Source organism: Aulostomus chinensis, chromosome 14 (assembly GCF_037954235.1).
Source record: "Aulostomus chinensis isolate RoL2024-O1b breed Wild chromosome 14, RoL_Achi_v1.0, whole genome shotgun sequence".
NCBI lineage: Eukaryota > Metazoa > Chordata > Actinopteri > Syngnathiformes > Aulostomidae > Aulostomus > Aulostomus chinensis.
The window spans coordinates 647372-662661 of NC_141333.1; the positions used below are offsets into that span (position 1 = coordinate 647372).

Consider the following 15290-nt stretch of genomic DNA (forward strand, 5'->3'; position numbering starts at 1 on the left):
CGGCAGTGGAGGAGGCTTCTACCCGAGTCCACAGCTTCACACGTGAACTGAGAGCTCCTGGATAAAGTCGGTGTAAGAAAACCAACTGTGTCTGGACATGAATAAACTGACAGTTTCGATGCTAAGCTAGGCTAACCCCGTCCTGACTACAAATGCATACTAGAACAATGTGATACTGTCACATGTATACACAAAGGTCTATGTAGGCTGTGATTTAATCAGCAGCTACAATATGATGACGTCTCTGCTGAATGGTATCTTGTCCTTGTCTCCAGCTCAGCTGCTGATGTCCTTCATTTCAGCTTCTGCTCACGTTTCCTGTTGCACTGGGATATTCCCAGATCTCAGTGAGTACTTTTTATTATTGAAAAGTAAATAGGAGCCATGTTGAAATGAACTCGATCCTCATCCTTAAAACCTTTTGGAGTCCCGTGCAGTCGGAAGCCTCAGCCTCCAACATCTTTTCAAATGTCTATATTTAACCACAGGCTGATTAATCCAAGACCATGAGCGTGAGGCTGCACGGGATTCAAGCCTGGAGATGACACGCAGCCACAGGTGGCTCACTGCTAATCCTCCACCACAGATTACAGTCACAGTAACGATTTAATGAACAAGGGAGATTAGCCAGCTTTACCGGGGGGTCTCGCTTCTCCCGGCTGCTAGCTTCACTTTCTCAAAGACAGAAAGACTGTCCTCACCAGCACACCATCGTGGAACTCCTAAAACCTCCAAAAACATGTTGTTAAAACTTTGCAGGCAGGCTGACAGGCAGGAGGGTTCCAAGAGGAACTTGGATTTCATGGCAAAATTGGCTATTGTGGGCTGTTATTAAATTTCCAGGCTGTAGGGGGCAGCAGCAGCCTGGGTAGACTGACCATGGGTGGTTTCCCTCACATGTTCATATAGAAAATAACAGGCAGCGTCAAGTGACTCAACAGAGTTTATTCATATTTGGAGGCCAGAGCTCAGAGAGTAGAGCTGAACACATGAATTCAGAGAGGATGAAGTGATCAGAGGTACCAGGTAAGTGCTGGGCAGTCTGGACAGCCAAACTTTAGACAGTAGAAGTACCGAATTGCAGTTGTGTGCCTCTTTGTGTGTGTCACAGTGACCTTTGACCTTTGACCACCAAACTCTTCATCTTTGAGTCCTGGTGGATGTTTGTGGTACATTTGGGTCTCTGCAGGTCTTAGCAGCCATTCCTGTCTGTGGACAGTGAAGTCTCTTGTTCCTTTTTTTCACATATTTACTAAAATCATTTTGGAAATGAAATGCTGTGGATGCTCGTTGGATTGAAACTGACTTATAAGTTTCCTGGCGTGACAGCGTGAGTAAGACCAGTGTTCCTGCCTGATGGGATCTGGCTGCAGCTCGTCGAGCCCCCAGCAGCCCCTGTCCAGCTGAAGAACAATGACATAGATTGTGGGACTGAACTGATGACATCATCTGGCTGGGGTGGAGGCGTGCGTGCTGGTTAATTAGGGGTTTTAACGATTCTGACATGAATCTGGGCATGTCAGTAACTCGACATGTCCTTTCCCAAATCAGGATTTGTAAAATCTTTATTAAAACCAGTCGATGGACAAAGTGTCTGCTGACGGAAAGTTGTGGTCTGTGTTGTTGCGAAGGAGGATTTTTGTGAAGACGATTAAATTGAATTTGATACCAACAAGAGAACTCCGAGGTGGAGGCATCAAAGTAAACAACAACTGTCTGTGGCAGACGTTCCTGTATTGGAACAATACTTGAGGTAGTTCTGACACGGCGTTGGACTTGTTTGACAGCTCAGATGTCATCACGGTGCCAAGCATGTTGCTTTGTTTCATCAGAGTCACCAAATATTTCTCACGCGAGTCCAGAAACCGTCTTGTGTCATTCATCATCAAAGTCGGCAAATGCGGGAAGCCAGTAGCTGTCCTTCCTGTCTGGCTTGCTTCTGGCTGCTTGTTCTTGCTTCTGTCGCTGGACTTTCTTAATCCAAGAGATCTGAGCAGCCGCCAGGCACATCATACAGATCTGCCACACAAAACACAGCCACCGTTAGATCACGGGGTCCCGGTGTCAGACCCCACCCTGACCCTTCGTTAGGCCCCAGGTACCCCGTAGGGTGGCGTGCTGGGCTACATCACCCTTCAACTCAAGATTTTTAGAGGCACACTTTAAACAGAGGGGCATGAGAAATTTCCAGAATGTCTTGGGAATCGCCAGCAAGACAGAAGCGCAAACAACCAAAGAAACCCCAACTGTTGGAGCTCCTCTGTTAAAAACAATGTAAAAATGACAATAACTGCTGAGTTGTGGTCCTGTGAGGAAGTTTTGGTGTTTTTTGATTGAAGAAAAGAAAGAAAAGAAAGGATAATTGCCAATAACTTGGCTTTGCTGGTATCTTGGTAACATTGGCTATCTAATGTTATTTTATTACTAGTTTGTAAAAAAACAAAATACCACATTTAAACATATTTTCATGCTGCATTCACCCAACTTTAACGGTATGGAAGTGAAGCCTTGCAGCGAGCTTGCAGTCTGCGGGCCGCGACTCGTGGTCGGAGGGATGAGGGGTAAAAATATGAAATGGCATTTGACCGAAGTGTTTTGGTGCCTAAAAGTGTGTCATAACAACCAACTTGACTTATCTACAAAGTGACAGCCAGACGGCACGTTGGACTGCGAGCTTGCGTCACCTCCAGCAGCAGCAGGCCAGCCGTCAGCCCGCCCACCAGCAGCAGGTTGTTCTTGGCCCAGCGGATGATCTTCTCCAGGCAGCCGACAGTGAAGACATCCTGGCCAGCCAAGCGCTGCCCCAGCTGCTGCATCCCATAACCACACATGGTGTTGAGGACCGTCTGCAGGACAAACACACCTGAGGTCAACAGGTAATGTGCGTCCTCTCGCACCTCCAGAAACATCTGGCAAAATAAGAGTTCCATTGAGACGCTTCAGAGATTGTGCAGCATTCCTACAGGTCCCCTGACCAAAACCTGCTCCAGACTCCTGAAGCCTTTGTCATGGTCATGGTAGCGTTGACCCAAGGATTCTCACACACACTGGTGTGAACGATGGCGGGAAGTTAATGGGCAAAAAAATGACCTCAGAATGGCAGATTTACTATAAACATAGAAAAAACAAGGATTCAGAGGAATGCAACAACTTTTTGAGGAATCCTCTGAGAGCCCATCATTGGTGGGTGCCGACGAGCAGATAGAGACACGTCTCTCTCCAGATGCCCACCGTTAGCTTAGCTGCAGTTAATCAGGTCAGCACATTCCCTCAGCTAACTGCTGGGTTTTATGAAATATCTCACACATCATTTCAGGCTTTTGAATACTGCATTATTTTACTTCAATTGAGAATATGAAGTAGCATAAGAGTTAGTTTATAGTATTTCCCTGGTGGCTTTACTGTGGCTCACAGATGTCATTGTACCATTAATCTTTGTGGAAATTAACTACAATTTTAACCTTAATCTTTTCATTGTTATCAGATTTGATTTCTTCATATAATTCATCAAATCTATGTTGCTGAAGGTCATTTGTTCACATGATCACTCGCCTGAGGGAGATAGTAGCAGTAATATTTCTAAATATGCAGACGATACTCTCGCGTTCGTTGTTTCATCACGTTGTAATTCAGGGTCACTCATAAACCTTTGAGATTGAACAGATTTTGGTTGATTTGAGTCCAACCAACAATTTAGCAGAAGCATCAAGCAAAAAAACGCCACATCAGCAATTAGTTGATAAATCTATTAGTCAATCAACTGAAAATTCATCGTTTAAAGCCTAACTTGAATACTGTCAACACCCTTGAGAAGGTGTTATTACCTGGCATTTTACACTCAACAAATTAATGAGCCTGGGTTCTGTTCCTGTTCCAGCCAGAATCCCCTCAGGAATGCAGTTGTTTTACTCTTGGTTGTGTATTTATGAGGTGTAATACACCCATTGTGTTTCTGACCTGGTTCTGCAGGTCGACGCAGCAGGAGAACGGAACTCCACAGGCCTCCAGACTTGGGTTGGTGTCTGAACACTGGAAGTAAATGTTCTGGGACCAGTCCTGGTAGCTCTGGACACCGCAGCACTGGAACTGAAATACTGAAAAGCTGACTACCAACACGCCACACAATCGTCATCATCATCAGTCACCTGACGGTTGACGCCAGGGTACCTCCTTCACCTTCTTCTGGATGAAGTCGATGGCGTTCTCCAGGTCCTGGTCTTCCCTGTAGCGGACAACAGCTCGTATCATCAGCCTCTCCGTCCTCTCCATCACCTGATTCCAGCCACATGATCAATGTGAAACAGACGTCAGGATAAATACTCTCAGTGGCGTTTCAGCAGCAACATTACCACGTCAGTGAAGAGGTATCCCAGGACGCCGGCGGCAATCTGCAGGAGGAGGATGGTGGCCAGGATCCCCAGAAACTGAAACACAGCGTAAATACCTCCAGGACACACCTGGACTGAACCGAAGAAATCAGCTAATTGGTGATGTCATACCATTCTCAGTAGGCAGGTGGCGTTACGCAGCGCCCCAAAGCATCCCAGGAAAGTGATGAGGAACATTACAGAGCCCACGATGATCAGGAGCAGCGCAGGATCCACAGTGAGGGTATCGACCACATCTGCACACACGTGTGCATGCGCGCACACACACACACAAAAACACAGCAAAAAACAGCTGCTTCATTTATCAAATTTTAATCATCCATCCATCTGCAACTGCCCATCAGAAGTAAGTTCTATACTGTAAACTAACCAAGTGTACATGAGTAATTTACCCAACTCAAGTATTACTGACTGTAGTAGTAGACTGTAGTATCACCTCATTTCACCACAATCTACCTGAACCTAATTCCTCCTAACATCAATGTACAGTTGTGTATCAATGAAGTAACGGTCCAGGGTCCCTGGTTTACTCAACTCAAGTGCCGTCTTTAGGACCAGAGCTAGTTATTGGTTCCGACCTTTCTCCTTGGCGATTTTGGCGTAGATTCCCACTGCGATGAATGTGGCGCTCACAACCTGGGAAGTCAGACAGACACACAACACTGGATCTACAGAACCTGAACCATCCAGAACTGAACCGTGACCTGGGGCACTGTGCTCTCCTACCCATCATCCACTGCAGCTGCTTCCAGGCCAGGACTATTTTCCTTGAGATTTTTGTTGATGGCTACATTTTGTTTTTCTCAGTGATTGATGTGGTTTAAAACATAGCAAGGAACAGTACTTCAAACAGAAATACTTCACCACCCTACTGAAGTAAAAGTAAAATGACAGATTTTAAAAACTACTTCAGAAAGTACCAGCACATACAGAACTACTCCGTCACAGTAATGTGTGTAAATGTAATTAGTTACTTTCCACCCATGATAATACTAATAATAATACTCAGATTATATTATTATTAGTCTGGTGTCTTGCACAACCCCCCCCAGCATGAACTTTGACCTGAAGATTTGTTTTCAGTTTTGTCTGAACACTAAACCCCAGTCTCTGTTGCAGAGAAGACGCCACCTGCTGGTGCAAATCATCAACAGTATTTTTGTAATTAAAGCAGCTGCCAGAAGGGGGAGACAAAAGATTCCCGCTGCAGCTCAGAGATTTTACTTTTTGTTAATATTATTAACCACAACTGCCATGTTTTATTAGAGTAAAGACACTTCAAATCCAATCAACAAATGTTGATTTACAGTCAGTAACTAAACAGTTAAAACATCTTTACATTTTACTATACGACAGTTACACACAGATTGGGACTTTAAAATATTTTTACAAATACATTGTTTCTACATGAGAGGACTTCATAAATGAGTTATAAACCATTTATTAACTGATAATTAGCAGCTCTCAGACTATAGTTTCCTTCTAACTGTCATGTGACTGATGATGAAATCCTTTCCACTCCAACTAAATTCTGGAATGTGTTTAGTGAACCAGAACTTGATCTGTTCTATTATCCCTCCTCAAACAGATCAATAAAGTGGAACTCACCCAGAAGACGTAGCAGGAGAAGAACAGCGAGTATTTGACGCCTCGGTACCCTCTCATGTCCTCTAGCAGGGTTCTGCTGCTCTGTCCAGGTGAGTGGAGGGTTCTTACCTGCATGGGGGCATGTGGCAGCCTGCACACTACATTCCTGCCAGGCTCCTCCCCTCAGCTTGTTATCAGAGCTGCCTTGAGTCCTGCAGTGCAGCCTAGAGGCCAAGACGCATATCTGAAGCTGAAGTCTCTCATGACAGTGCCCCCTAGTGAGATGACTTCATAGCTGAAGTCGTTTTTATGCTCTATTTTGCTGTCTGTCACGGAAGGGACCCGAACCCTACTTTGAGAACCACTGTTTTACAATATGTAGTTAGTTGCAATGTAATGTGCATGAATTTTATTTGGTTGAGCATCTGGTACATCCCACAAGCTGGCCCTGGAAGTACTGCGGGTTAGTTTATCCAGCTCTCAAGTATTCAAGAGGAATATTTTTATTTTTGTAGTACTACTGTTGACACTTATTTCACATTTTCTTGAGATGATAATGTTGGGATTTTTAATCTCAAACCTGTATTTTTTTTCTTTAGAGCCAAAAATTTACAGACATAATTAGTTAATCACCATATTTTGTTTTAAAGGTTTTTCCACCCAAAAGTGACTTTTATCTTGTAAGGTGCAGCGTTCAACATGTCCACCTCCCAGCCAGCAGGGGTCTCCCTCCTTCAGGCTGCACTAATCTAGTCTCCTGGTTACCAGGTTGACTCAACTAACCACATGTTGTCAGAGGTGGATTAGGGCGAATGAGTCATGTCGTCAATTTTGTCACCATGGTGATGATGTCCCACCCTAACAGTTACAACATGAACCTGTCAGAGGCTAAAGTTGCTAACTTAGGCCATTGCTATTTTTTTTTAGCAACCGTTAGCTTAGCTGCCCATCAGAAAGTGGCCCGCTCAACATGGGTGTTCAGCCCTTCTGGTCCTCCAGCGCAGAACTGCTGGACCAGTATTGATGCTCGCCACTATCGACCCTAGTCAGTTTTGACCCTCATCCCTTTTCAGTATCAACCCTCGTCTTGTTGCATTGTTGTTCCGACAGCATTTGAGGTGCTAACGGAACGAAGCCCCACGTTTCTTTGGGTAATCAGCACCAGCAGCTCCTGAGCTCCTGGTTGGTGACCTGGCAGAGAGTCACCTGATTCACCTGATTCACCTGATTCACGTGATACACCAGATACACCTGATTCACGTGATACACCAGATACACCTGATTCACCTGATACACCCGATTCACCTGGTACACCTGATTCACCTGGTACACCTGATTCACCTGGTACACCTGATTCACCTGATACACCTGATTCACGTGATACACCTGATTCACCTGATACACCTGATTCACGTGATACACCAGATACACCTGATTCACCTGATACACCCGATTCACCTGGTACACCTGATTCACCTGATACACCTGATTCACCTGATACACCTGATACACCTGATACACCTGATTCACCTGATACACCTGACTCACCTGACTCACCTGATACATCTGATACATCTGATACACCTGATTCACCTGATACACCTGATTTATCTGGTACACCTGATTCACCTGATACACCTGATACACCAGATACACCTGATACATCTGATTCACCTGGTACATCTGATTCACCTGATACACCTGAGTCACCTGATACACCTGATTCACCTGGTACACCTGATACACCTGAGTCACCTGATACACCTGATTCACCTGATACACCTGATACACCAGATAGACCTGATTCACCTGATACACCTGAGTCTCCTGATTCACCTGATTCAACTGGTACACCTGATTCACCTGAGTCACCTGAGTCACCTGGTACACCAGATACACCTGATACACCTGATACACCTGATTCACCTGATACACCTGAGTCACCTGATACACCTGATTCACCTGATACACGTGATTCACCTGATTCACCTGATACACCTGATTTATCTGGTACACCTGATTCACCTGGTACACCTGATTCACCTGATACACCTGATTCACCTGATACACCTGAGTCACCTGAGTCACCTGAGTCACCTGATTCACCTGAGTCACCTGATTCACCTGATACCAGCCTGTTCACGCCCTCAACAGCGTTTCCAAATTTTAGCAACCTTTTTTAAGAACTAGTCCACCACAATAATATTTTTCAGGTGAATTTAGACTTTAAATCTGCAAATTCTTAAGAGTTCTGTGGATGTATTTTTTCTTGTTATTATTTTAGATTGGTTTCTCTCATGCCCTTAAATGTTTATTCCACCCAAATACATCATTTGATTTTAAAGGTTCATTCCACCTAAATTAAATGCCTTGTTTGTACTTTTGTAGTCATCCAGGCCTCCAAGTGGTGCTGTTTTCAAACAATTTGGAAATGTGGTCCTGGTCGTGGACTAGCTCTCCCTCCCTCCCTCCCTCCCTCTCATCTCAGCAGATGGACAGGGGAGGATTAACCACTCCACTCAGAGACTCCTCCTGTCCTCCCAGGTTGTCTTCCTTTTTCTTCTGGTTCTTGAAGACCCTATCAAGGACATGGGCCTGCTGAGCATCTTCTCCTCCGTCAGAGAACGGGCAGAAAAGTTTCTAAATGAGAAGAACGTGGTGACGGACTTCCTGGGGCAGCTGGAGGAGAGAACGGGTATCAAGAAGAAGATCATAGCGGCGGGTAGGTGAGCTCGGTGTCCGGGTGTGTTGTTGCATGTCAAGGAAACTCAGAAGAGGATTCAGTTAATCGGCTGAGCTTGAGGCCACATGGCGGCTGCAGCTGCTGCGTCAACACGGGTGACCAGTGTCCTGCTGACACCCCCACGTCCCCACGGAGAACACAACACCAAGCAGGGTTCAGATCTTGGCCCCATAACTCAGGATGTTTGGAAACGCCAGGTTTTTTGTTTTCTTTCTTTGGTAATTTCATGATCTGTTGGTCAATTGACAATCGCGTGTGTTTGATCAAATTATCTTGATTTCTTTGGAAAATGTGGGGGAGGAGCCAGGAGCCAATTATCAGGAAAGTAGCAGACAAAGTAATGAAACACTCCTGACAATCAGTGCTCAACTGGAAAATGAGGAGTCTGAAGGAACACAACTGTTAGACTGACACATCCATGAGACGACCTCCTCCCAGGAAGCCCCGCCTACCTGATTGAGAAAGGGTATGTGTGCGTGTGTATGCTTGCATGTGTGTGTGTGTGTATGCTTGCGTGTGTGTGTATGCTTGCATGTGTGTGTGTGTGTGTGTGTATGTGTGCGTGTGTGTGTATGTATGCATGTGCGTGCGTGTGTGTGTTATGCTTGCGTGTGTGTGTGTGTATGTTTGCATGTGTGTGTGTATGCTTGCATGTGTGTGTGTGTATGCTTGCATGTGCGTGCGTGTGTGTGTTATGCTTGCGTGTGTGTGTATGCTTGCATGTGCGTGCGTGTGTGTGTTATGCTTGCGTGTGTGTGTGTGTGTGTGCGTGCGTGCGTGTGTGTTATGCTTGCGTGTGTGTGTGTATGCTTGCATGTGTGTGCGTGTGTGTGTGTGTGTGCGTGCGTGTGTGTGTATGCTTGCGTGTGTCCGTGTGTGTGTGTGTGCGCGCGCATGTGTGTGACAGAGAGAGAAACTCTACAATAGAAGTTTGACATATTTCAATTAGATTTTATATTTCAATTCAGGGGCTGCACGGTGGAGCAGTGGTCAGCACTGTGGCCTCACAGCAAGAAGGTTCCGGGTTCGAGTCCCGGCTCGGGCGCGGGGTCTTTCTGTGTGAGTCTCCATGTTCTCCCTGTTCCTGCTGGGTTCTCTCTGGTACTCCAGCTTCCTCCACAGTCCAAAGACATCAAGAGGGACCAGGTTAATCCAGACTCTAAATTGACCGTAGGTGTGAATGTGAGTGTGAATGGTTGTTCGTCTCTGTGTGTTGGCCCTGCGATGGACTGGCGACCTGTCCAGGGTGAACCCCGCCTCTCGCCCGTAGATGCTGGGATAGGCTCCACCCCTCCGTGACCCTTACTAGTGAGGAATAAGAGGAAGATGACGATGGATGGATGGACTTCAATTCAGGAAATCTTTGTCTTGGGGTTTGGGACATCCCATCCTGTGGCTCCGCCCCTTGAATTACACTCGCCATACTGTAACTGAATGCTGAAGCAACTACTTCCATCGATGACTTGAGGAAACTTCTATTTTTCATCAAATTTTTTGCATAAAATCACAAATTCAAGAGATGCTGAATAATTCTGCACGCTGTGGTGTTTGGCCTCCGAGCTCGTTCAGACCCGACGCGGCGGTGAACGAGGACCAACCTTTCCACTGAATTCCATTTGCATTTTTGTTTTACTTCACTCTATTTCATTACTTCATCGTCTCCATTATTCTCACAGGGTATCAATTTGCTGTCTGACCTGATGCTAATAAAGTTTGATAGATTAAAAGAAAACGATGGAGGAAAACAGACTGCAGATACAAATATGAATGAAGTGGAGTGGTGAATGAGGCAGTGTGTTAGAAGCAGGGCAGGGATGTGGCGTCTGTGGTGATGTCAGCGATGATGTCACCGGTGCCTGGTGGAGCTCAGCGTGTCTCCAGTTAGATCAGATTGATCAGAGACGGCCAGCAGCGTCCATGTGTGACTCGCCGGTGAGGCTGATCCCAGGTACGACCTCACTGCTCAGACCTTCCAAAATAGCGTTTCTGTCGTGTTAATAATCCGTTCTGTTGTTCAGGCGGCGTTTTGTTTCTTACAATCCTCGTTTGTTTTCCTGTAACTTTTCACATTTTCTGTTGATTTATTGCTGCTCTGCTGACTGAAGAACCGACCAGCAGAGACCGACTGGGCGCTTCCTCTCCGACTGTATCTTCACTCTGAATATCACAAGTAGATCAAACTTATCAGTTTCTGGAAAATATGAACCGAACTTCCCTGTTGTTCTTAATCATGCAAATTTCAGATGAGATGTTTTGTGTCCCTGATGTCACATTCGAACCCTGGTGTTTTGAGGTGAAGCAACAAAACTTTGTCCTGACAGTCAACAAAGACTTACTGGTTTCTGTAAATGTGATGTACTGGATTTCCGTTTTAGGGATTGATATTTACAACCTTATGAGTTAAAATGTTTCTGAAGTCTTGAACCCCCCTGGGAGGCCGGAGAGGACCGTGAATGGTCCCAGACCTCACATACACAAGGTTTTGTGGTCATGATCATGTGTCTTGTGTCTGCAGGTGCCGTCTCCCTGACAGGACTCTACCTGGTGTACGGATATGGCGCCTCCCTTGTCTGCAACCTGATTGGTTTTGTGTATCCAGCTTATTACTCGTGAGTGATTCCTCTTTTGATGCCGCGAGTATTTGATTCACTTGACAATGAAACTGAGGTCTGTAACTCTAGCAACCCTCGAAGACACCTCCCGGAGAGCTGTGTGGCATGAGACCAGTCAGTCCATATTTGTAGTCCAGCAGGAAGTGGTCTTGACATGTGTGAGGTAGTTTTGTAGTCCAGCAGGAAGTGGTCATGTCAGGTGTGAGGTACTTTTATTGTCCAGTAGGAAGGAGTCATGTCAGGTGTTAGGGTATGTTTTGTAGTCCAGCAGGAAGTGGTCATATCAGATAAGAGGTATGTTTGGAGTCCAGTAGGACGTGGTCATGTCAGGTGTGAGGTATGTTTTGTAGTCCAGCAGGAAGTGGTCATGTCAGGGATGAGGTGTGTTTGTAGTCAAGCAGGAAGTAGTCATGTCAGGTGTGAGGTAGTTTTTGTAGTCCAGCAGGAAGTGGTCATGTCAGGGATGAGGTGTGTTTGTAGTCAAGCAGGAAGTGGTCATGTCAGGTGTGAGGTAGTTTTGTAGTTTTTGGTCCCAGGTATGAAGCAGTGCTGACCTGCTGAGTGGCTTGGATCTTCCCCGTCAACGGGGGAGAACACGGTCTGACAAGTTGTTTCTTCCACAGAATCAAAGCCATTGAAAGTTTGAATAAAGAAGATGACACAAAATGGCTGACATACTGGGTGGTGTACGGCGTCTTCAGCCTGGGCGAGTTCTTCTCTGACATTTTCCTCTACTGGTTCCCGTTCTACTACGCTTTTAAGGTGAGACAATGAAGAGCCGCCCACCATTTTGACCGTTACCTGTATGTGTTCACTGACTTGTGATTAAATCAACAGACTGGCTAAATGTGTGCTTTGTGGACTTGGAGAGGTCTTGTGATCAGGGTCCGGGGGTATTGAGGGAGGTGCTGTGGGACTATGGGGTGATGGGGCACGACTGAGAGCCATCTGACCTCTGGAGGGTCAAAGCGAGAGTTGTGTCAGCATCCATTAGTTTGGACTCATTGTTGATCCACTGATCCACATCCAGCATGTCTGTGGTTCTAGTGTCTCTTCCTGTTGTGGTGCATGGCACCGATGTCATGGAACGGTTCCCAGGTCATCTACAACCGAGTAGTTCGGCCCATCTTCCTACGCCACGAGGCCACGGTAGACAACATGGTCAGTGACCTGAGCGGGAAGGCCATGAGCGCCGCCGAGAATCTCACCAGAGAAGGTACAGACCTGTTCTGCATCAGGAGGGACCACTTCCACACCACTACAGACCAGTTAAATTGACTGGTCCTTTTCCACTCTGTTGTGCTCAGTTCTGTCCACTTTGGTGAAGAATAAGGCTCTGGTGACGCCGGCTCCTCAGCCTGAAGCTAAACCTTTGCCAAGTTCATCAGCAGCTGAAGTTGCGCCGCCTGAGCCGAGGGAGGAGAAACCGGTACGTATAAACCACTGAACCCAGTGAGCTGAAGCACTGGTGTGTGCAGGACCTTCTGGGACCTTATCAGGAGGCTTATTATTGTTGTTCTAAAAGTTGGAAATGTGTCAAACAAAACAGCAACCTGGAGTTGTGGAGATGTTCCAGAGTCCACAACAGTGGTTTGTTGTAGTGACAACAGTTTGTGTCGCCCTGCAGCCTTTCCTGGGTTAGCCTCAACGGGGAGTGGCGCCACGCTGGGAGTCTCCGTCTTAGAGGTGTTAAGGCTGCTTCACTGACCCTGACCTCGAAAACCACCACACCAGTGGACTCACCACCTACCTGACCACACACACACACACACACACACACACACACACGTGTGTGTGTGTTTATGTATATGTCTATCTACATATGATAGACATATATTCATGGATATACACACACATATAAACATATAAAGATAGACGTACTTGTCTATATGTATCTAGACATATGTATATATGTCTAGATACATATATGTATAGCATCTGTACGTGTGTGTGTGTGTAGATATGTTTTTTTGATTATTTAATAAACGTTCTGTTTTTTCATTTACGTCTAATGTGACATGTTCAGGGTCGCTGGGGCCGTTAGTTCCTACCTACAGGACCATTTTATAATTAATGCCAAAACGTGACTTTTGAGTAAATGAAGTGGAGTCACTGCAGGGGAGAGGGTGGCACTTCCTTCGAAGGGTTTTCTGACCTGTTTTCTAAACTTGTGTCTGGTGTTTTCAGCGCTGTCGGTAACCCTGGGGCGGAGCTTCAGCGAGGAAGAGACCTCCTGTCGGCGACTGCTGTCCTCTGTACAGGACACGTTCCTTTTATTCGTCGAACTGTAACATGATTAAATGTAACTTTGGTAGTAGAATCACCCAGCCAGCTGTTGGTGTTCTGATCAGCATCATTTCTGGGATTTGGGGAATTGGTGGGATATTTTATCGGTGCGATGCACCTGACAGAAGCAGCTCCTCTTTCTTGCATTTATTGTAAGTTCTGCTTTACTGGAGGACAGAAAATTTAGAGACCTGCTAAAACAAACATGTCGTCCATCTCAAAGTAGCACCGTTAGTTTATTCAGAGTGTTTGTGAAGTACCAGAGGGTCCAGAACGGAGGAAACTTGATGGTGTATTCATGGCACACAGGGTTGCAGCTAACTGCTAACTGGATAGCCCTCTGACAGGGGATTTGTGTGCGCTTGAACCAGCTGGTGTCAGTTGTGTCACACGACCGCCTTTGACTCTCGACGAGCCGCTCCCCCGGCATGCTGACGAGGGTGCTAATGACACTGGCCAAGCCCCCAAGAGATCCCCCTGGTGCTCAAATTCCTGGATTTCCTCACCTTCATTCAGAACTGAGGAAGCCTCTGGGATAAGAGGTGAGACGTCTTCTACAACAAAAAAAGAATTCCAGCTGCCGACGCCGAACTCTTGGATCGACGAGAGCCTTCGGCGACACACTACCACCTTGTTCCTCTAGAGGGAGAGCCTGGAGACACAGAGTCATCATGCATCTATCCATCCATCCATCTTCTGTACTGCTTATCCATTAAGGGTCGTGGAGGGGGGTGGAGCCTAGCCCAGCCGACATTGGCTGAGAGGCGTGGTTCACCCTGGACGGGTCACCAGTCCGTCTCAGGGCCATCAGGAGCAGTTAGGGGTTCAGTATCTTGCTCAAGGACACTTGGACATGGTCACCGGGGGAAGTGGGGATGGAACCAGCGACCCCTCGGTCGCTAGACGGCCCCTCTGCCTCTGAGCCACCCGGCCAGAGTCACACGCTGAATTTGTTTCCTGGGACTGTTTAACATCTTCACTTGAAGGAGTTTCGAGGAGTTGCTTGTTGTCTCTTCCCCTTGTCTACCTGTTAACAGGTGATGGATCAAGCCGTGACGGAGCCACGCCCACTTCACCGCCCGATGCTCAACACTGGTTCCCTGATGAGTCAGTGCTGCAGGTTGGCTTCGCATCAGTGACCAATGTGTGTCCTCATTTTGATTTCAGTGCTGCAGAGCTCTTATTGATGAAATTACAGAAATGAGATTTGGGTTTTCATGAAATAATTTACTTCTATGTCTTTTCATCAAGTCTTCCCTGTTGCGTCTCTGTGTGCAGCATGTCGGGATTCAACTTGATAAAATTATGATGTTGAATCTGGAGTGATGCTGATGTACTCAACAATTCTTCTAAGACAGGGAGTCAAGAGTGTCAATGTGAATAAAACGTTCGGTGGACCTCTGATGTGCTGTTGCTGTCTGTGTGCTTGTGAGTACTTGGTCAAGTTTAAACTTTGACCTGCCTGTCTTGTTCAGATCCTGTCCCTGACTGAAGTCACGTCACTTCTACGATCAAACTCCTGTTCATGTGTTCATCAGCTGCTTCGTGTTTCGTTTTTCTTGTAGACAAGAAAGAAGAAGAAGAAACCTGACAGTGCAGTTGCTATCAGTCCAGTTTCTGGTGTAAAATGTAAATGAACTTGTTTTCCAACCAGTAACACTTGAGACGGAAAAT

General features: G+C 46.3%; 2 protein-coding genes across 5 annotated transcripts; one reads left to right on the forward strand and one right to left on the reverse strand.

Annotated features, from left to right (window-relative positions):
- Positions 1-914: 914 nt before the first annotated feature.
- Positions 915-6120, reverse strand: LOC147249358 (tetraspanin-33). 2 transcript variants are annotated; one of them, XM_086224408.1, is made up of 8 exons: positions 5997-6120; positions 4967-5024; positions 4500-4624; positions 4350-4424; positions 4177-4272; positions 3958-4086; positions 2685-2846; positions 916-2019 (listed from the first exon to the last, which is right to left on the reverse strand). In XM_086224408.1, the coding sequence occupies exons 1-8, from the start codon at positions 6108-6110 to the stop codon at positions 1876-1878; spliced, it is 903 nt and encodes a 300-aa protein (XP_086080534.1). In that variant the 5' UTR covers positions 6111-6120; the 3' UTR covers positions 916-1875. The 2 variants fall into 2 exon arrangements, with proteins under 2 accessions (XP_086080535.1, XP_086080534.1); XM_086224409.1 differs by lacking the exon at positions 4350-4424 and having other exon boundaries at positions 915-2019.
- reep6 (receptor accessory protein 6) lies at positions 2736-15020 on the forward strand. 3 transcript variants are annotated; one of them, XM_086224410.1, is made up of 10 exons: positions 2736-2876; positions 3970-4611; positions 4993-5140; positions 5977-6085; positions 8520-8697; positions 11234-11327; positions 11954-12092; positions 12378-12546; positions 12638-12759; positions 12958-13480. In XM_086224410.1, the coding sequence occupies exons 5-10, from the start codon at positions 8565-8567 to the stop codon at positions 12970-12972; spliced, it is 672 nt and encodes a 223-aa protein (XP_086080536.1). In that variant the 5' UTR covers positions 2736-2876; positions 3970-4611; positions 4993-5140; positions 5977-6085; positions 8520-8564; the 3' UTR covers positions 12973-13480. The 3 variants fall into 3 exon arrangements, with proteins under 3 accessions (XP_086080536.1, XP_086080537.1, XP_086080538.1); XM_086224411.1 differs by lacking the exons at positions 2736-2876; positions 3970-4611; positions 4993-5140; positions 5977-6085 and adding an exon at positions 13518-15020 and having other exon boundaries at positions 8472-8697; positions 12958-13016; XM_086224412.1 differs by lacking the exons at positions 2736-2876; positions 3970-4611; positions 4993-5140; positions 5977-6085; positions 12958-13480 and adding an exon at positions 13518-15020 and having other exon boundaries at positions 8472-8697.
- Positions 15021-15290: the final 270 nt, after the last annotated feature.